Source organism: Silene latifolia, chromosome 3, assembly GCF_048544455.1.
Source record: "Silene latifolia isolate original U9 population chromosome 3, ASM4854445v1, whole genome shotgun sequence".
NCBI lineage: Eukaryota > Viridiplantae > Streptophyta > Magnoliopsida > Caryophyllales > Caryophyllaceae > Silene > Silene latifolia.
Genome location: NC_133528.1, coordinates 81,145,024 through 81,168,078, shown reverse-complemented (window position 1 = coordinate 81,168,078; position 23,055 = coordinate 81,145,024). Strand labels below are relative to the sequence as shown.

The window sequence follows — 23,055 nt, the reverse complement described above, 5'->3', positions numbered from 1 at the left end:
ACTTGTGCTATGATCTCAGCTACAACATGTTCAGGCTTCTTCACTTTATGGTCCAATATGCACGTGTTCCTGATATACCAGATGTTATACCAGATTGCCATCTTAGCCAAGCTACAAATCTTCCACTGAAGCTTGGTATAACCAAGACCACCAAAAGAAGAGTAAGATGCATCCAATCCTCAACTCCAAAGAAATCACCTTAGAAGTGTAGATACGATCAGAACAGATGCTCATGAGTTTCAGCATCTGCTTCACACAAAAAACACCTATCAGAGCTGCACAGACTCAGTCTTGCTAGTTTAACACGAGTATTAAGAGCCTTCCTCTGAACCAGCCATCCTATAAAAGCATGCTTAGGAATATTCCATAGACTCCAAACATCAGAGTACCATTGGACGGGGGGTGTGTGCCTGTAACCAACAAAGATCCGAACTAACAAAGATATAACCAAAAGACCAGAGGTTGCCCATTCCAGTGATGACCCTGATAACCACCAAAAAGAAGCTCCCTAGTTTTACAGATATTCCTCCGGTTCCAATTAGAATCGGAGGTGGATGATAGTTAGACCATCGGCTCCTTTAAGGTAAACATGATCAATCCATAATACCCATAACCTTTCGACTTTAGTATACGACCCAGGCACCAACTTCCCTACACTAGCCACATTCCACACCCCAAAGATTTTTAATCCCTAGTCCTCCTTCCTTTTTTGTATGACAAATATCAGTCCAAGCAACCAAAGGAGCTCTATGGTATTCGAGCTATTGTCCCACAAAAATTCCCGCAAATAGCTTCAATTTGATGAATCACACACTTAGGAATAAGAAAAATAGATGCCCAATAGTTATGCAAGGTATTCAAGACAGAATTAATGAGAACCAGTCTGCTGCGCATAGCTGAGCTTCCTTGCCCCAATACCTCTAATCTTCCTTACTATTTTATCAATAAGAACTTGACAATCCCTCCTTAAAAGCCTGCCAGGTTGAATTGGGATTCCCAAGTATTTAAAGGGTAAAGTACCTTCCTGAAACCCAGAGACCTGAATGATATCAGCTTTCAAAGTAGCAGCTACTCCATTAAAGACAACCTCGACTTGGCGCATTGACTTTCAGGCCGGAAGCTGCAGAGAAGGTAGCCATTACTCTCGGGAGCAAAGATAATAGACTCGACTGTCCCCTTTGCAAAACATCGGAAATCATCGCAAATAAAAGATGAGTCAATTTTAGACTCTTGCATAGGGGGTGATATCTGAAATGCCAATTGTCAGCAGCATAAAGCATGATTCTTGAGAGATACTCCATACAAATGCAAAATAAGAGAGGAGAAATAGGGTCTCCTTGCCTTAAACCCCTCTTTCCAGGGAAATATCCAAAATGAGCACCGTTCAAATTCAGAGTGTACGTAGGAGAAGTAAGACAGGCCATTATCAACTGATGGAATTTAGAAGGAAAATTAAGAGCTGATAACATTTGATCCACAAACTTCCACTCTATAGTATCATAAGCCTTCTGTAAATCCATTTTGAACATACACCTAGGAGAAGCCATACCCCTATTGTAAAGCCTGATCAAATCCTGGCATATAAGAATATTTTCAAGGATGCTCCTCCCCTTCACAAAGGCTCCTTGATTCCTGCTAATGATGTCAGGCAAAATCACAGCAAGCCTAGCACACAGCAGCTTAGATATAGTTTTGTAAATCACATTACAACAGGAAATAGGTCTATAATGCTTAATAGTCTCAGGTCTTTCCACCTTAGGAATAAGAGTAATGATGGTAGCATTAAGCTGAGTCAACAATTTGCCAGTATCAAAAAAGTTTTGCACTGCAGCACAAATCTCATCACCAATAATCTCCCAAGCATCCCTAAAAAATTGACTTCCATAACCATCAGGTCCAGGAGATTTTCCCTTAGGGATGCTAAACAAACACTGCTTAACCTCCTCAGCAGTAATAGGCCTGCTCAAAATATTCCTATGTTCATCAGTACCACAAGCTCCATTCCTCACAACAGTCAGGTTCACTTTCTCAGTCCCAGTCTGAGATCCCAGAAGAGATTGATAATATTCAAGGAAAGCAGCCTGAATAGAATCACCATCAGTACAAGATTTTCCATTCATATCCTCAATTTGGAAGACCTTATTAAGATAAATTCTTTTTTTGATAGCATGGTGAAAGTAATTAGTATTTAGGTCTCCTTCCAAAGACCATTGGACTTTGGCTTTGTGAATCAAAAAGCTATCCCTTGCTGAAATCAGTTCCTTCAAATCATGGGCCATATACATCTCCTGCTGTAATAAAACAATGTCACCAGGGTTCTCAACCAGCTTCTTCTGAATATTTTCAAGGGCCACGGTTGCAATAGTAGTGATGTTTTCTATATCAGAAAAACAGTACTTATTCAAACTTTTCAGAGCAGGTTTCAAGGCTTTGAGCTTCTTAATAACAGAAAACATTTTTGTCCCCTGAAAATGAATACTCCACACATTCTCAACAATATTCTTAAACTGACTAGCAGAGCCCCACATATTAAAATACTTGAAATTTTTCCTACCCCCAAAAGTAGAGTGAGTAGTCAAAACTGTACAGGGGCAGTGGTCAAACAAACCCTCAGGGTGAAAATAAGCATAGTTATCCCCAAAATCATCCAGCCAAGCTTGGTTACCCATGGCCCTATCCAGCCTGCTGTAGACTCTATCAACAGGGTTTTGCTTGTTAGACCAGGTAAACAAAGCACCTGAGGAGGGTATATCATCCATACCACAGATAGAAACACAATCTTGGAAATGTTGCATTTCAGCATCAGTAGTGTTCCCCCCTAATCTTTCTACTGGTGACAAAACAGTATTAAAGTCCCCTAACCATAGCCAAGGTGCAGTACAGTCAAGGGAAATCTCCTTCAAAGTATTCCATAAAGCCACCCTTTCCTCCAAACCATTAAAAGCATAAATCATTGTGAGCTTAAAAGTCTTATTATCAGCTCTAGATGTTACTATCATACGAATATGCTGAGCACTGTAGGAAATAAAGTTAACCTCAAAACAGTCGGGTTTCCATAAAACCCAAATCCTACCTCCTTTATGCCAACTGCAGTTAGTGGAAATGCTCCAACCATCACAAATTGAAGTGTTTTTATTCAAAAGAGTTCCAGGTTTCAATTTTGTTTCTAGTAACCCAAACAAGCCCACTCCATTATTGTGCAAAAACCATTTAACCACCTTCTGCTTATTCAGGTCATTAAGACCCCTAACATTCCAGAAACCTATGCTATGCATTGATAGTGTCCTCAGGGGGGTCCTTGCCACTCTCTACTACCCCCCCCCCCCTGGAAGCATTAGAGTTATTCAAAGCATCTAGAAAAGAATACTTACTAAATTTAGCAGATAATCTTACCCCCACAACATTCTCCTGCCTATTCAATCTCATAATATGCTTTGCTGGAGTAGATTGTATAGGAACAGATCTAACTGTGGGAAGAGGAGGAAAATTGGTAGGTGTTAGAATAGGAGAGCTGCTCTCAGGATTCACAACAGCTACTTGAACCTTGTCTATTTGAACAGGCTTCCAGACCTGTTTGAGCTTTGGTTTTGGTTTTGAAGGTTTCTTAACTGGTTTCTTACACTGTGTAGCATTATGACCTATCCCATTACAGCTAGTACATGAGATAGGCTTCCACTCATACTCAACAGGCACAAAAACCAATTTCCCGTATTCATCCAAGAACTTCACTTTTGCAGGCAAGGGTTGGTCCATAGCCAATTCCACCATAACCCTAGCATAACTAAGCCTCACTTTGTCATGAGTTTCTTGGTCTTTTTTAACAAATTTACCGACTAAACCAGCAATTGCTGGTAAACAACTCCCCCAAAATTTCAGAGGAACATTAAACAATTTCACCCAGACAGGAACAACATCAACTTTCGCCTTAACAAGCTCCATATCCACAGTCCATGGTTTAATAACAATAGGCTTGTTATCATAGAGATAATATCCAGACTGCAGCAGAGCATCCCTATCCTCATTCTTAGTAAATCTAACAAGAAATACTCCATTATCTAAAAACGAAACTCGTTCCACACCAAACCTACCCCAGACATTATAAATATAATCCTCAACCAAAGCCCAGGGGGGGTTTGCACCCAAGATGTAACACATAACAGAATGAGACCAAAAATCTACCTCTATTTTGATGTCCTCATGGGTAAACTGTAAGAGCTCCTCAGAGGCTTCCTCCTCATGGATAGTTGGTAGAACAGGAACATCCTTTCCTCCATGACGAAGTAGCCAACCCTCCTGCAAGTCCTCATCCTCCTCAGTAACATCCTGAACTTCATATTCAGGTAGCTGTAGGACAGGGATACCCTGAATATCTTGCATCGAACGGGTTTTCCGAGTATCAGAGGAAGAGGGAGCCTCAAAGGTGGTAACTTTAGGACGTTCATGGCTTCTACTATGAATACTGATGCTTTTTTGTGATTTTTGAGCAGATTTTAATGAAGAAGAAGAGGTCATTAAAGGAGAAAAACGGTTTTGTTGAGTAGCCTTAACTGCCGTCATTGTGGAATTTTATGAAGATTTTAGGTTAGAAAATCGCTTTCTCTCTCATCTCTCATCTCTCTCAAGGAGGCCATTACAAGTTTTATTTGTTAATCGTATAACTCGGAAAAACTATAACCGATTTGCATGCAAACAACCTTGTGCTCATGATACGGCTTGTTGGAAATCTATATCTCATTATACAACATATTCTTATATGTTTCAAATTTATTTGGTCATAAAATAAATTATAGATCTTATGCATGCAAACTAAAAAGGTAAGAGAAGAAATCATTTTCTCACCATAATAATTTCGGTCATATAGGGCACCAACAAGATCTCCTTCTTGTTAGTTCTTGAGCTTTCCATTAATGGATGAACATACATGACCTCAAAAAGGAAGCCCTCCAATTAGTTGCACCCAAAACTATCCCTTAATCCCTCAAACTAACATGTACTAGATGTTTATATTGTGGTTTACCTTAAATTTGATTACTAATACTCATATATTACTTTGATAATTTTAGTAATCATACATGAACAATTTGGATTAAAATCTCATCTTTTTGATGAAGATGAAAGAGAGAGAAGAGAGAAAAAAATATACATGAACCTTCTTGCATGTTATATGGGTATGAATAAATGAGTAAAAATAAGAGAATAATAGTCTCTATATTTTTGTCACAAAACCGGTTGGAGGGACTATCAAAGACCAATGCATGGTGTTTTCTTTTTACTTTTGTTCTTATTAAGTAATGTGTGTAAGACTACCCTACATAGTAGGTAATCATGGTGTTTTATTTATCCATTAAACAAAACACCCACTCACCCATACATCCTCCAATATTTCGGTTTCTATAGTGTAACATGGAGTCCATTTTATTTTTGTCAATTGTACAATTGTATGTCAAGTGACATGTGACATGTCTTATGTCATGTTTTAATTTAAAATGCATATTTAACAAATTAAATATCATTTACAAATTAAATAAATCATATTTAACAAATTGACTAGTAATATAAAATTACTTTCTCATAAAATGGTCATTTAATTACTAGTTAGTATAATTCACAATATCTTGTAATTATAACTAACTTATCATTCTCATCTCGCGTGTTTCGCAAACACCGATTAATTTTAGTAATATAACTTCTTAAATTAATAAATGAAATCTCATTTAATCACATGATAATAAGATGTCACTTTTCTCTCTTATGATAATAATTTGTTCAATTTTAAGAAATTAATTAATCTGTATCGGTATACAATTAATTAACCTTATCAATTAAGGGAATCGTCCTTTAGGTGTGACCTCAAGGGATCAACTGATCACCACCGTCGCACAACAGTAATGTCAAACTCTAGCCAGCCAATCATTACCGATATGTGTGGACCAGTTGACTATATATGTAATGTATCATCCCTTTCGTATTCTTGGTATGAGATTTAATAATGATATTTAAATCATGTGATCGCACTATTGTTGAGGACACATTTCCCAACAGAAGGATGATAGGAAGAAGTCGGAATTCCAATGGAAGAAGAAAATTGAAGATGCTCCATTCAAAGAGCAAGTGAATTGTAACAAAGAGAGCTTGCAAAGCTCATCAAAATCAAGCAATGAAGAAGATGGCCTCATTGGCCAAGATAAGAAATTGGGAGAGTTGTCTCTATCAACTCAAAAGATCTTTAGTGATCAAGTGGATGAAGTTTGTGGTCTTTGGGACGATGAGTTTGAAGGGATTTTCAATCCCTACATTGGTAATGCTATCGATCAAGACCGACAACAAGGGCAAAGATCTATTGAAGATCTTTATCATGATAATGAACAAGCTTTTGATTACTTCTTCAAGGTGTTGAGCAACATCAACAACACCTTGGACATGCCCCCATGACATCTCACTAAGGATGAGAGTTTTGTGGAGTCCTCCCTAAACCACCATTTGTAAATACTTGTAACTCCCTAACTCGCATTTCAATTCTTGTATTGCATTTTTGTTATTTTTGGATTTTTATACTTTGATCAAGATAATTATCATGTTTAAGAGAAGTGAGGGAGGGACTAATGATTTCAATTGATGTGTAGTGCTTTAGCTTAGTGTGGGGATAGCAATTGCCAAGGCTATTCATGCCTTAGTAGTGCCCCCACAATGAAGAACACGAGATTTTGAAGAATGAAAAATGACAAGGGATAAGCAAAGTACACGGATGGAACTGAATCCGGAAAAAAGGGGCAGAATCCGAGCGGTTTCAAGAGAATCCGCCCGTCTTCAGGCAATCCGGGCGTATTGGTCAGAACCCGCCCGTCCTTCATGAGCTGAATTTTTGAAATTTTGGGACTGTTAGCAAATCCGGGCGTCCTGCAATAGAATCCGCCCGTCTTTAGAAAGACGCCCGTCCTCAAAGGAAAGACGCCCGTCTTTTTGGCTGAGAAAAACAAGAAAAATCCCTGAAAAGGAATCTGCCCGTCTTTAGTGTAAGACGCCTGTCCCGTAGTTGACAATCCGAGCGTCTTTGCTGAAAGACGCCCGTCTTTAGGCGAGAATTCCTGTAGCAAATCCAGACAGAATCTGGCTGTCCCGAAGGAAAGACGCCCGTCTTCCCCCTGCATTTCAAATTTTTCGGGTCTTTTATAAACCCCCTCCCACATTCATTTCTTCTTTTCTTCATTCAAAACACTACCCATAAACCCCATAACTCAAAACCCTCATCCTCTACATCACCAAAACAAGATTTCCTCAACCACATTCATCAAAACCAAATCCAAACATCCTTTTAACAACAAATAATCACTCCTCTTCCAACAAAAATCAAACCAAGCACAAAAATCTTCAACCTTTTGAGTCGATTTTTGAATTCATAAAGGCAAAGCCTTTCACCTTTAAATCGATTTGGGTATACTTGGAAATTGAAGATTTTCACTCTTTTCTTGGTTTAATCATCAATGTGAAGGACAAAGGGAGCAACAAAAGCACCAAAGGAAAAGGCCCTCTGAAAAAGACAAAAGTGTCTTCAAGCAAAGAAAGCCTCATTGGCTATGGTGGTAGCTAGCTCAAACTTGGAAGTGCAACAACAACAACCTCCCTTGGAAGCAACAACACCTACTACTCCGGAAATTGCTCAACTTTCGAACTATCCAGCGGTAATTTTCATTTCTAAAACCCATAGAGACACTTTTGCCAAGTATGCTAGAAAATCCTTTCTATCCACCAAGTTTATTTGTGAAGATGCCTTAGATAAGTTGGGTGTCCTTGAGCAAACTAGAGCCTTCTTTGAAGCCATGGGGTTGGGCAAATTGTTTACAACAAAAGAATTGACATACCCCTCCCTTACCTTAGAATTCTTGAGTTCTTTGAAAGTTAACAAGGTTGAGACTATGGAAAGCATCGAGTTCCGCCTAGCTAATGTGAGTAGGCGCATCTCCTTTGAGGAAATGAGTAAAGCTTTGGGTCTTAGTGATTCACCGAGTTATTTCAAGAATGTTGGCAAATATGACCCCGCTCCTCTTTGGGAGGTGATTTCCGGAAGGAAATTTGAGAACTATCATGCTAGTCGCGCTCTATTAGTCCACCATCCGGGCATTAGAGTGTGGCACAAGGTCATAGGGAATACCATCATTGCAAGAAAAGACACCAACCACTTTACCAAACTCGATTTTGTTCTTCTTGAGTCGGCCTTAAACATTGGAAGGGAATTCCCCAAGCCTTTCAACTCTCTAAGGCTTTTGGTGGATAGATGGCTAAATGTTGATTGTGGGAAGCAAGGCACTACCGTTATTGTGAATGGAGGTCTAGTCACTCTTTTAGCTAAATACTTTGATCCGAACTTCAACAAGGATAGGAAGTATGTGGCGAAAAGGGGTGGTCATCTCATTGATATTGATACTATGATAAACAAATACAAGTGGGTCTCTCATAACCCTCTTGACACCAAGTATGGGTGGCTCACAAGTGAGGGTAGATCTTTTACTTTGCCTTCAAAGATATGTCGTTTGTGTGTCCATCGGACCAATTATCTCCTCCCCCTCTCAAAAGAAGCCGAATATATCATCCGACAACAAAGGGGTGAAATTAAAATGCCCTCCTCTTCCATTGTCACACCACCCTATCCTTTCAAGTACCAAGAGTTCAAACCCGAAGGTGTTGAAGCAAGCAAAGATTATATGACTCTACTTATGCAAGAGATGCACAAGCAAGCCTTCAAGGACCGGGAAGATGCTTACTAAGCCCAATATCCACCCCTCCTTCATCTAGCTAGGCAAGGACTACTTGATCCTTCATGTCCTTTGCCTAGTTGGGCGGATAGGGAAGTCTTCTTTCCGAGTGCATCTATGGGTGAGATTCCGGGTGACAATGAGGTTGTCGGTAATGAGGTTGTTGATGATAACATTGATGAAGAGGCTAGTGAAGAAGAAGAAGAGGATGATGAAGAAAGAAAGCAAGGAAGTGAAGAGGGAAGTGGTGATGTGTCCACTTCTAGTGAGGAAGAAGATGATGATGATGATATGATGGAAGATTAGCAAGCTTTGGAGCCTCCTACCCTCTTGAGGTTTGCCTACTTCTTTCTTTGTTTTAATTATTTATCTTGATCATGGTTGGAGTAGTCCTAGCACCATAGAGGACTAACACCTCGGGCCCATTGAGGTGTTCTTTTTTCATTGTTCCCACTTTTGAAAATCCAAAATGACAAATTTAGTTTCATGCATTGCATCGTGTGTGCATGAACTACACCCAACCTTAAGACATTAGAAATAATGTCTAACTCGGTTTGGGGAAGTACATGCATACACAACGGGAGGTAATCTAAATTATCCTCTCCGTCATAAACAAAAAAACCATGCATCATGTAGTATAGATTAGTGTAGTTTGCATTTAGTGTAGAAATCATGCATCATGTTTGCATAATTTCCCATCATTTTGGCCATTGAGGACAATGCCCATATTAGTGTGAGGATGGGAATTCTAAGTTAACTTTTTTTCAAAAATCCAAAAAAATTGAAAAATTTCGAAAAAACCATAAAATTTTGAAAAATTGAAAAAAAACCAAAAACAAGTTCATTTCCATTGTAGTGTAGTCATGTATATATTGTGTTTGTTTCACCCTTGTTCACATTGATCGACTACGCCACATCCGAGACATGAGGATTTTGAAGACCGCATGGTATGATCTTTCCAATCTCCTTTTTCCTCTTTATGTTAATGACTATGTGGCTTTATTTTGATTGATGCGGTATAAACAATGTGAATTTAGGATTGCATTTAGTTTATATGTCATATTAGTTGGTAGAATCATATGCATTAGGATGTATATATGCTAGTTGCATCATGGCATGTAGTTTGCATGTTAGGAAAATTTTGTGAAACCGTCTACTTGGAAAGCTTGACAAGTGTATATAGGCCCTAGTAGATGCTTTTTGTTCTTAAGACTTTGCTTGTTAGAATACTTGTAAAACACCCTAGGATGTGTCATGCTAGTATCCTTTGACCCATGGATTAAGGCCTAGTCAAGAGTACCTTGTGGTGTGATAACTACTTGGCTACCGTTTATTCCAAGGCGACCCTTGAAACCATGCACCCATCCATCCATCATCCATGTTCTACCATATTTTTGTCATCAAAGGGAATGGGCACAAAAAGAAATCAATTTGAGTTCAATGAAATGAAAAGTGAAAGAAAGTTTGCAAAAAAAAAAAATGCATCAAATGAAAAGAGGAGCAAAAATAGAACTCCTAAAGCTTCAAATATAAGCCACCCTCACTACATATGGGGTGACTTTGAAAATGTTCAAAAGAAAATGCAAAAAGTTGAAAGTTGTCAAGTGTTGAAATGCCAAAAATCAAAAGAAATGGCAAAAGAAATTGTTCTCAAATGTTATATGCCACAAGAAATTGGGGGAAAAACAAACAACAAAGCAAACTCCCAAAATGAAACTCAAATACTTTCGATCCCTTTATCCATCGTGTCCATTTTTGTGCATGGTAGAGAGGGGACGACCCTTCTTCTTGTCTAGGCAAGAGGGGGAATTCCGCGATCCTCTAGTGTTTCTAACACCAGAGGGAGTCTACTCTTGACAAACGCATTTAACGATTGAGGACAAAGGTACCCTAGCTTGACACATATTGGAGGTGATTTATTGGTATCCTTCTAGGCTTAGTAGTTTGAATAAATTACATCTATGAAGGAGTGTGTACCCTTGAATTGCTTCCCTTGTAGATAATTTCCGCCACTTAGATGAGGAAAGTGGCTATTCTTTTGTAGATGCATCCATTATTTGTTTTTGTGTGCTTAATGTTTGGATGTGTCGCCATTTTGGCAAGACCCACCTTGCCTTGCAAAAAGGCATCCTACCTCATGGTTGTCTTGTTGTGATTTGAAGGGGCGGAGTGAGACCCGCTAATTGTCTCATATCGGCTATGTTATTAGGTTAGTTTAAATAATGGTCCTAGTCTTTGTCACCTCTTTACTCGGGACAAGCAAAGGTTCGCTTTGGGGATATTTGATGTGACCATAATTAGAGCATATTTAGTCCCCGAATTAGCCTTGTTCCCATGCTTTTTAGTGCATATTTGGGTCATTTATTGTCTTTAGTTCTTTGTTTTGCATATTCTTTGAGGTTTTGTGTCCTTGGTAGGAAAGGAGTGCAAACCTTGCATTTTCATGGCAAAATGAGACTAAATTGATTGAATTCAATGACCAAGCATCAAGGAGAGACAAGATTAGAAGGTCTTTGTACATATTATAGTAAATGGGCAATGATGAGAAAAGATCTTTGCATCCCCGAGAAAATCCCCAAGGATTTAATGAAGAAAAGGGAAGAAAAGAAGAAGAAAACACGCTGCATGACAATCCGTGCGTCTTCCCAAGAAGACGCCCGTCCACCAAGCCACAATCCGTGCATCTTCCTTACAAGACGCCCGGGCAGCAGCATCCAGAAGACTCCCGTCTTCTCCCAAAGACACCCGGGCCCAGACCACCGAATCCGCCCGTCCCGTGCCTAAGACGCACGGATTCCAAGGCAGTCAAAATTCGTTTCTTCAAGCTTCAAGAAAGATGCCCATCCTTCCAAAAATACCGGCGTTTCCTTAAGTAGGGACTTAATCGTCATTTAAGCCCTTAGTTAACCCTAATTCCTACACCTAATCCCCACTATAAATACCCCATTAGTCTAATTGGAAGAGCATGTTCTTCTTAACAATCTTTAGTGTAGTTAATATCAATCAAAATCTCTCTTTAGTTTTGTAATCAACATTTAATCAAGTTTTAATACAAGTTTTATTTCCTTAATCTTTCTTTTGTTCATCCTTTATTTTGGGTAATTGAAGATTATTTGGGTTATTATTGGGAGATTGACAACCTCTCAATCAAGCATCAAGTACTTCTTTTATTCTTTGCTTTATTATTGGAATCATTAGTAGGTATAATTCTCTTAATCCCTTTTTAATTATTGTTAATTACTTTCATTTATTCATCATGTTTCACTTTGTTAATATGATTGACAACCTTGCTAGCATGTTCAACATGATAATGAGTGAGTAGTCACCTAGCTAGGGTTAATGGGTAATTAGGGGAACCCAACATGGGGAATGATTCATGCTTAAATTAATATGCTTTCATGGTTTATTTGCTTGCTTGTTATGATCTCAACTCATGCACATGTTATGTTTGATGAAATGCGAGCCTATGAATCCTTGCATTTTGAAAATGAGTTGAAAATATGTTAATTAAAACATGTTGATTGATTAGTTGAGTTGGTCGAATGCACGGCGACGGTACCAAACAATATGTGTAAGGCTTGTGTTTACGATCGGTAGGTCGTAAACACGTGTCGATTTTATGACTTAGGAAGTCGGGTCTAGAAGTTTAAGGGAGAAGGAGGGGGCGGACTCTCGCGTAATTTTTTTGGTGTGTGATGGTGGGTATTTATAGAGAAATGTGGGATGGTAGGTCGGTTGTGTTTGCTTAGAGGCTAAGCAGACACCTGCTTTAGGCGCGAGCCACCCCGTGACTCAATGGGGTGTACTGTCCCTTTTAATTTGGACGTGGCCTATTCTCCATCCATTATTGATTTGTGGTAATCAAATAGGATGTCGTGTAACAATAACGGCATCTAATAAGATGATTTTGGTGTTACTTGAGGTAGGTGTTTTGTGTGCTTTGACTCGGGTTTGACCCGTGTGAGTCGGGATTTGAATTTCGAGTCGGTTTTTGGCTCGGTGTCGGTTTAGACTCTAAAAAGGTTTATTTTAATGGAAATGACATGATGAAAACATTCATGGCATTATTTTCGACATTCGAGATTTGGTTTGACTCGGTTTGACTCAGGTTGACTCGAGTTGCGGGTTTCTGAGTCGGTTTTGGGTCCGAAGACGGTTTTGACTCTAATTAGGGTCATTTTAATGGAAATGACATGATGAAAGCATTCATGGCATTATTTTTGACATTCGATATTTGGGTTGACTCGGGTTGACTCAGGTTGACTCGAGTTGCGGGTTTTTGAGTCGGTTTTGGGTCTGAGGACGGTTTTAACTCTAAATAGTGTTATTTTAATGCAAATGAAGTTAGAAAACTTTTGAAATCATTTTTCATATCCGAGTAGTGCATTAAACCGTCTCATGTATAGCCAATCCACGTACGCATATCAAAAACACGTTATAGTCCGATCATCATCGGGTGGTTTTTGGAAGGTGCTGATACTGGGTATCTACAGAGCCCCCACTTTGACTGAGGCTTGGACAGGGCGAAAGTCAAAGTATGATCTCTAGGTCAATCGAAGATTACAACCTGAATACCATTGCGACGTCGAGGCGACTCAAGAGGGTTTGAGCCAAGGACCAGCCGTCGGGAAGGGCGACGTCGAGGCGACTCGGGGATTCGAGTCAAGGACCTGCCGTCGGGAACATTTTAGAGTCTCTCGACTTCCGATGCGGGTCGTTTAAAGTCCATTTGACTACGTATAAAGGCTCGCCAGCCATAAGAAGAAGTCATACCTGAGGCATCTTCGGGATACATCCTTGAATCTTTTGCACGCAAAGGCTCGCCAGCCGGTGTAGAAGGTGGTGCGTTTTGAGGCTCGCCAGCCATAGGAAGGAGTCATACCTGAGGCATCTTCGGGATATGTCCTTGAGTCGTACCTTGTTTGCGGACAAAGGCTCGCCAGCTTGTGAAAAGGAGTCGTACCCGAGGCATCTTCAGGATACGTCCTTGAGTTGTATCTTGTTTGCGGACAAAGGCTCGCCAGCCGTGATAAGGTGCATTTTAAGGCTCGCCAGCCATCGATGGTCGAAAGATCGACTCTGGGGAATAGCCTGTGTGACTTCCATTTGAAAATCGGCACTCGTTGGGGAGTTAGAAACTTCTCAGGATTCGCTGGGGATATGAGTTGCTGCTCATTGGGAGGTACCGCAAGCCATGTAATCAGCGGGGTTAAAGCCCTTGGACTTGATGGGTCGCCGTTTATTGGGAAGAACCCAGTACTCAGTTGGAGTGAGTTTGTCTTCTCAAGATTATCTGCATGGTTAGTGGCCACACAAATCCGCAGTCGCATAGACAAGCACGTTGAATGCAAGCATATAAGCACGTAAGCACATAAGCATGTGAGCAGTTAGCATATAAGCAACTAGCATGTAATATCTCACGCGAGGGGAGATAAAGGTTTTGAATGTTGTGAAGCTTAAACGCGAGTCTTGTTACTCGTAGATCTGTGATTTGATAGATTGGAGACACGTGACCGTTGTGATATTGACTCATACGGACGCATACTGCCCTACTGACAAACAGACGGTCGTGAACGTGATGTAGACTTAGTGTTGACACCACGCAGGGTGACCCTGACAGAATTTGCACATGTGTGCACAACTCCTAGCCAAGAAAGGGTGACAACGCGCATCGAATCCATGAGGTAGAAGGTCCCCTCGGCTGGGGAACATGAATTGATTATCTTCTCCAGACATCCTCGCCTCCGTTTGCTTGTTTGAGGTCCCTTCTCGAGGTATGATGATTCGGAGAGCGGAACCAAGACCTTGTCATTGTCCGAACCGAGGACTAGGCTAATGGTGGTTTATTTTGGACTATAGTTGAGACTCAAAAGATTCTTGTGGATAAAGGACGGGTGGCGTCTTGAAAGAGAAGCCTCCAGAGTGAGAAGGTGAGATTTTGACAAAACAAGGAATGGGCGACGTCTTAAGGAAGAAGCCCCAGTAAAGAGGTATAAGGTTAATTTTATGCAGCTGGGTGGGCTGGTTTTGAGGATTGATATTGATGGTTGAGATTGAAATTGGTGTGCGGTTGTGTCCCTGTTGGGGACTGCCTACGTATTCGCGTGCGTGCGAAATCAAACCAGATCGTAGTTCTGAGATGAATATTGAGGATTGAAAATTGGAAAGGGTTGTGAAAGGAGTATGCGGTTGTGCCCTTGTAATAGGACTGCCTACGTATTCGCGTGTTTGCGAAATCAAACCAGATCGTAGTTCTGAGCTGTGTGTGCAATGGGTTGCAAATTGAAGGTGTGAAAATTGAATGTGTGTGGGGGTGTGGTTCTGCCCTTGTAATAGGACTGCCTACGTATTCGTGTGTTTGCGAAATCAAACCAGATCGTAGTTTTGAATGTGTGTGCCTAAGTTAACTTTTAGGACCTTAAATTGATTTTGAGGTGTATGGTTGTGTCCTTGAAGGACTGCCTACGTATTCACGTGAAGTGAAATCAAACCAGATCGTAGTTCTGAATGTGTGTGCCTAAGCGAGTTGTTAGGACCTTAAAGTGATTTTGAGGTGGGTGGTTGTGTCCTTGAAAGACTGCCTACGTATTCACGTGAAGTGAAATCAAACCAGATCGTAGTTCTGAATGTGTGCCTAAACGAAATGTTAGGACCTTTAAGTGAGAGGGACACGACGGTAAAAGTCGTTCGGTGACTCGAAAAATTGATTTGAGGGAATTCCCCTCGATCATGAATCGAAGAGGTGTAATTTGTGAAAATGTTCCTTATCATGTGAGCACACTAAAAAGTGGACCCTAAGGGTAGGTTGGTATGTCCCGTTCTCGGTAGCAAAGCATTCGAGGACTCCGTATCTGGGTCAGGGTGAAAATGGCTTCGACATTATGGAATGTGGAGCTTGGTTATAATGGGTTTGTTTGACAGATAAAAATCTGGGGTTGAGCGTCACGACGGAAAATTCCGTTTAGTGACTTGAAGGTTGATCGGAGATAAATACCTCTTGATCATGAATCGAAGAGGTGTAATTTGTGAAAAAGTTCCTTATCATTTGAGCACACTAAAAAGTGGACTCTAAGGGTAGATTAGGTATGTCCCGTTCTCGATAGAAAAGCATTCGAGGACTCCGTGGGGATTGTGGTGAAAAATGGCTTCAACATTAGGGAATGTGGAGCCTGGTAATTGAGACGTCTGTCGTGTACCTGTCAAAAATAAACTAACTAAACTAACTATATAGCTAGGGAAGTCAGGTCGATCTCCTCAGGGAGGCAAGATATCTGTACAAGTCCGTCTATTTGGTCACAAATGGGGGGGGGGGGGGTTGTTTAAATTGTTTTCTAAACTACGAAGTATAAAGGAAGAGAGATAGAGACAAGAGCCGTAAGGGCAGAGAAATAAGTTTAAACTATCAGATAGAGAGGGACATGTCGGGAATTCGGTTCACTACGGTAGTCCAGTGACACAAATGTAAACAACTCAGACGAATTAATGCAAGACGGATGTGGAAAGGTCCTTTCGGTCCACTTTCTATCCTAAAATACCACTAACTTAACTTTCATTCTCGTCAGGGTAGTCTACTGTTCATAGCAGGCCTATTTAGTCCAATCTTTCGATCTAGGATTAATTTTAGCCAGATTAAAGGTGACTCAGAAGTGTGCACTCAACTAAGTCGATAAATACAATTAAATTGCTATGGTGGCAGAATCTCACAGTTAATTCATCTGTTTCATTTACTACATCGTCACATTCCTACCGCAGATCCCCTAATCCCAACATGAAAGGGGTTTAGCTACTCATATCGCTAATTAAATTATCAAAACTAACAGCAGATAAATTACCAGCAATAAACATTATGAAATAACATATAAAATGCATAAAAGTAAATTAGGGAAGAAATTAAGTATGACTAAACGAATAATTAAAGCAAACAAAAGGGAGATTATTATTAAGGAAAGAGAAAGGGATTACAATCGTGCGAATCCAGCGTAAAGAAAACAAAATCCGAGCAAAACAATCCCAAGAACAAGGTTACAGTGAAAGGGAAAAGCAACGTAGTAAAAGTTCTCTGTGTAAAATGTTTAGGATAAAAGATGATAGATCCTAATGACCTAGTAAAGCGTGGTTAAATAGAAAAGTAAATAGCAGAAACCACTCGATCGAGCAAAACCTCAGCATAATCTACTCGATCGAGTAGATAGTTACTCGATCGAGTAACTTCCTTTTCAGCAACTTCAGGATCGAGTAGAAAACTACTTGATCGACCAACTGGGGACGTAAAAACCACTCGATCGAGTGGTAAAACTGCTCGATCGAGTCTTCTGTCTTCAAATCAGCTCAAGTCCATGCCTGACTGCCTCGAAATCTGTGCCTTGACGCTTCCCAACGCAGTATCTCACTCTGGAAAATCCCGTCTCCTCTAAATGCATGCAAAAAGGACGAAAAAGGGTACGATTCCACTACTTTCGCGTTCATTTCTACAAAATGGACAAAACGAACCAAAGTAGCCAATTCGGGGCAAAATACTATATTAACAGTATAAAAATGCATGGAAATACGTGCTAAAATAGGCTAAAAAGACTATACATTAGGCACGTATCAAATCTCCCCAAACCGAACCTTTACTCGTCCTCGAGTAAACTAAAATACAACTAATGGAACGGAAACGATAACTCAGAGCTAGCTTAACTTGTCTACTTGAACCAATTTAATGCAACAAAAACTAACAGTTATAGCTAAGCAGTCAATACGCAAACGAGTTATAAGCTGTTTAGAAATATAGCTAACCTATCGACCTTGCAAGACCAACAAAATTGGACTCTCTCGTGGTCACTCTTCTCTCGTGAAGCAAAGTGTGAATGTTATATGTAAAAGAGAGAAGAAAAGACAGTCACTCACCTAACTGCGACCTACATAGCATGCATGCAACAAAAATGAAAGACAATTCAAGTACTAATGCACACATTTCAACCAATAATGTCCGTCACAGCCGAGGGCTTACAAATAATATGGGAATAGTGAGGTTCAGGTGAGAAGGGCAGAACAAGTTATGGAAATGTGGAGGTAAAAGCGTCAAGCTAGTTCCTAACAGGACCATAATAAACCATCCGAATCTCAACTGACTGAAAAACTAAGTACAAGTGCCCTTCATTTGGCACACAACTCACTAAACTCAAACACAATCTCCTCAAAAATATGGAATAAGAATGGAGGAGTCAGACGGTACGGTCACAAACTTCCCTTTTTTAATACCGTCTGACTGAACTAACTGAAATAAAACAAACTTTTTTTTTCAAACTTCTTTTCTTTTTTCTTCTGATTCACGTGATCAACCTTTTTATTTCATTTTTTTCTCATTTTTTTTTTCTTTCTTTCTTTCACGTTTTTCCTGTTTCTTTTTTTTTTCTTTTTCAATTCTTTTTTTTTCTTTTCTCCTTCCTTAATTTCCACCAACTCCATATAAAGAAATACGGGCCAAACTGCAGCCGGAAAACCATACCACAAAAGACATACTAACTAGCTTGACTAGGCAGGCTTAGTTTGGGATGTAGCTAATGGGTCAAAAAGGCAAGTTTTGGCTTATGTGAAGCTAAATGGGTGAAAAATATAAGGAAAAGGAAAATTTGCAAGCACCTCCCTGCATGTGACACCAACCACAAACACGAATATGTGCATTTGACAAGAAATTGAATGTCATAAAAGTGCAAAAAAGATGAACATGCTATGCAAGGAGTACTACTCTCAATTCCTAATGAACTGGTCATGAATGTCACCAGTTATGGCTCTAAAACTCAGAATTTATCAAGTAGTTTGCCAATTTATAGGTCAAGTCTAAACAGTCAGCTATATTTAAACAGAAACTCGTAGACTATGCGTATGACAAAGATAATAACTATCAATAAAGTGTAAGGCTCAAGTAAAATGACAAGTTACAGTGCATTATCATCACAGAAATCTACCGTTCCGACTCAACCTATATGCAAAAGTAAACGTGAATTTTTTTTGGATTTTTGAAATTTTTCTAATTTTTTGGATTTTTTGATTTTTAATGAAATAAACAACAATGCAAGCTGAAATATAAACGTGAATGCAAAACAAATGCAAATGCAGACTCAAAAGGATGCAATAGCCTCCCCAAACCAAAACGGACAACGCCCTCGTTGTCCTCCAGCATACACCAGCAGATATATACAGGGGAACGGGAGTATACAACCAATAAGAAAATAAAAGCAATAAAATAAAAAGGAGACAAAATAAAAGAGTAAGAGATACATACAAAATACGAACTTCCCCAAACCAGCTAGAAAACTGGGGAAGTGAGTAGACCAGTAGCTACTCGTCGTCGTCGTCCACCACCGTGTACTCCGGATCTCTATCCTCCTCTGCTCCTCAGCTCGAGCTTTCTCCACTGCTACCTCTGGGACCTCGTCCTCGTCCTCCTCGTCAGCAGACTCCGGGTACCCCTCAGCTGGGTACCGGAAGAAGGAAGGGTGTGGCCAACCCTCTGGGATCGGACGGTGTCGCCTCAAGTGGTACTCGTACAGAGGGTGTAAGGTCAAAGCTAAGTCCCTCTCCATACGAGCCTGTCGCTCTGCAATCTCAATCAACAAACCGTCACGGCGCCCTTGGTCCATGACCGCGGACGCCACAAAGGGAGGAGGTGGTACGAAAGTAGCCGGTAGGATCGGCTGAGCCTGTGTCTGGTCTGTGGGAACGGGAGTGGGAGTAGGAGTAGGAGTAGGGGTCGGAATGGGAGTAGCCGTGGAAGGCTGGGCACTCCCTGAAGGTGTGGACCCCTCTCCAGTCTCAAGACGCCGCTTCTTGGCGGCGGGTACAGTGGGAGATGGTCGGAGTGGAAGGTGAAGGTCAGGCAGTGGTGGAAGTCGGGTGCCCTTTACCACAGTAGGCAAAGGGTCTAGACGGGGGAGAGTGTCACAGGGTAAGTCTACAGACAGGAAGCCGTCTATCTTCCATGTCTGGTGGTCTGGGGTCAACCAATGCTGAGAAATCATGGCAGCCAGACTCAGTAACCTCTCTCCCTCGAGGTACTGCAAGTCACGAGGCCAGACGGGGATAAGGGAACGGGCAATAGATCCCGTCTCCTTCAGCCCCTGGGCCTGAAGGTACTGGGCGGTCAAGTAGGCAATGTTGAGGGTAAAAGGACCCTCACAGTCAATGTTTAGGTAACCGCCCAGGATGGAGAGCTCGGTGTTGGTGATGTTGTTTGGCTCCTTCCGGCCAAAAATAGTGCTCCCCATCAATCTGAGAAAGTAACGGGCAGGGGGAAGGTGGACCTGTGCGAGCTTTCGCCCAGTAAAAGTGGTCTGGGCTAAGGTCCGCCACAGCTGACGAATGACCTTCCTAGGGGCGTTAGTCTCGCCCGTAGAGGAAAGGCCAAGTCTGCGACCAAACTCCTCCAAAGTCATCTGAAAAGTCCGGTTGAACAACCGGAAAGACACAGAAGAAACAGTGGGGGCAACATCGTGTGCCCCGGAGGAAAAGGTGAAGGAGCTGAGAAACTCAAGGCTCAGCTCCAGAAAGGTACGGCCGCGCATAGTGATGAGTCCACCCATCCCCGTGCCCCGTAGTAAATCACAAACCGACTCGTAAATGCCGAGTCTCTAAAGTGCCGATTTATCTAAAAATCGGGAAGGTACAAACTCCAAGCCTAGGAGGTTATAAAACTTCTGGTGATGTAAAGCGTTGACGAAAGTTACCTGCGGATAATCTGGGTGAGAGTCGAGGGAGGTGTCCCCTCGAACTGTGACCGTGCCAGAAGTAGAAGGAGTAGCAGCTGAAGTAGAGGTGGCTGGAGCTGGCGTAGAACGGGACTGTCTACGACCTCGGCCCCGGCCTCTGGAACCCAAAGCAGAAGCCCGTGCAGTGACGGTGTGAGGAACCAGGGCTGCTCTAAAGGCAACTGCAATCGTCAAGTAGTCCGCCACAGGTGTGAAAACAGCGGCTGGAGTAGAAGTAGTGGCTGCTGTGGCCACCACTGACGAAGAAAGGCTAGCAGTGGTGGTGGCCGTAAAGGAAGTGGCAGCCGAAACTGAGCTAGTAGGGGTAAAAACCTTACCTGCAGCTGAAACCAAGAACACAGGGGCTGCGGTACTAACTAAAGTGGAGGCGGTGGCAACAGCAGGGGCCACCGTCTCAGACAGGGATGGACTAGAAGACGAGCTGGTGGAAGGTAGTGAGCTAGACTCCATCCTGTGAACATAGGGCAGGGGATATGATAAGAAAACAGCGGCTAACAGTGGCTAAACAGCAAGAAACCAGCATGCGACAGCATTACAGTCCCCAAACAGTCGAAAAAATCGACTTCAGCCCAAAAATTCCCAACATTCCTCGAAAAATTCGAATTAAAGCATGCAAACGGTGATAGGGGTGTGATGGCAGTCAACAACAGCAACAATTAAGCAATAATGAAGTTAACTAGGCAAATTACAGCATAAAGAACCAAGATGACAGTCGAAAATTTCGACTGTCCTGAACCCATATCGCAATTTTTTGCGTAAAATTCGAATTAAACATGCAACAACAGCGAGGAATGGGGATTGATCATCAAGTAAGACAAGTAAGGGTAAACAAAGACAATTAAAGTCGAAAAAATTCGACCAACAATGGATTTCGAACCCTAATTCCAAAATTCCTCATATAAATTCAAAATAATCGAAATTAAAATGCATAGAGGATGAAGGAATCACTTACTTGATGGGGATGAACCTACAATATGCAATTAATCTTCAATTAACAAGCAAAAATGGCGATTTCTTTGTTCGAAATCCGCGAACCCTAAACCCGCTTTAAAACCGTGAAAACGAGCACAAATCAAGGGGAAAATAAGGGGCTTTGAATGATTAATTAGCAAGCAAGAGAATGTAGGTGGCAGATTTGGTATTTGAGCAATTAAAATGGGGGTTTGGGGGAGTTTTGATCGCTATTAAGGGAGGGTTAGACGAAAATTTGGGGGAAAATGAAATTAGAATCAAAACAAAAGAGTTTAAGGAAGAAACTCCCTGCGTCTTTTCCAATTCACTCGATCGAGTGGTTTTAAACTACTCGATCGAGGACTTTGATGCTTCACCTACTCGATCGAGTAGAATTCTACTCGGTCGAGAACTCCCCTTATATGCTTTACTCGATCGATTAAAAAGAAGCACTCGATCGACCATTTTTCACTCGATCGAGTACAAAAAGTACTCGATCGAGCTCTTTTCTCGCGTAAGCTCCTTAATTCGTCATTTCTTCCTTTGAACTTGCGTAAAAATTCCCCAAACCTGCATAAAAACACGTGCAAAAATATCCCAAAATACCAAATACGTATAAGAACAGTCTATAGTCTTAAATCTACGCTAAAAACTGTCTAAAAGCTAATTGTCCTAATTAAAAGCAATAAAAGAAATTCAACGAAAATCTTAAAAATTATTTTTACAAGGTGTTACACGGGGCATTTCCCCGCTCAATTCCCAAAGCAATTCAGTAGCCCTTTGAAGGGCTCCTGACTGGAGGACGTCATCTCAGCAACATTGATTGTCCTCTACAGCGTCCATGAGCTTGAATTTGAATCATTTAAATCAATAGGAGGGGAATAGTTCACATCTACATATGCACAAACTTTCCTCATCCTTGCTCCTTTATCACCGTCTGTAGCATCCTCACTTCCAATTTGATTGACAGTAATTGCACAACACCCTTTGACAGCTCCTTCATTGCTTTTATCTGTACCTGCAGCAAGGAAAACAGACGAACTTTCCTCCTTTTTGCTCTCAACCTGAGGCGGAGGGGTAACAATAGCAGCACAATACTCCAAATTTTCATCTGGAGTGTCAATAATAGGGTCAATAGAAGAGAGGGCATTGCAAGGCCGAGCTTGCATGGGAGCCCTCCGAACTTAGACCGATGGAAAATCGGCTCCTCGTCCCCTACCCGAAAAGTCAACGTCTTACCCCGACGTCTATTACGCACGGGCGGCAAGAGAGACAAAAATGGTCTCCCTAAAATAATAGGGGTATGTGCATCTTCGGGGATGTCTAAAACGACGAAGTCAACGGGAATAAAGAACCTCCCGATCTTCACAGGTACGTCTTCTACTATACCTAGTGGCCGTGATATACTACGGTCGGCCATCTGGACTGTCATGTTGGTGCAACTCAACGTTGTCAAACCAAGTCTCTTAGCCAGAGACAACGGTAAGACACTCACGCTAGCGCCAAGATCGCATAACGCGTTATCAATCAAATGGGTACTGATATGACACGGAATTGAAAAACTACCCGGATCTGACCGTTTTGGAGGTAACTTATTTTGAAAT

General features: G+C 41.2%; 1 protein-coding gene across 1 annotated transcript; it reads right to left on the bottom strand.

The window, feature by feature from the left end:
• Window positions 1-217: 217 nt before the first annotated feature.
• On the bottom strand, window positions 218-4,557 carry LOC141649266 (uncharacterized). The gene is made up of 4 exons (XM_074457960.1): window positions 3,394-4,557; window positions 1,107-3,221; window positions 919-1,024; window positions 218-483 (listed from the first exon to the last, which is right to left on the bottom strand). Exons 1-4 carry the CDS (start codon window positions 4,555-4,557, stop codon window positions 218-220), a joined length of 3,651 nt encoding a protein of 1,216 aa, XP_074314061.1.
• Window positions 4,558-23,055: the final 18,498 nt, after the last annotated feature.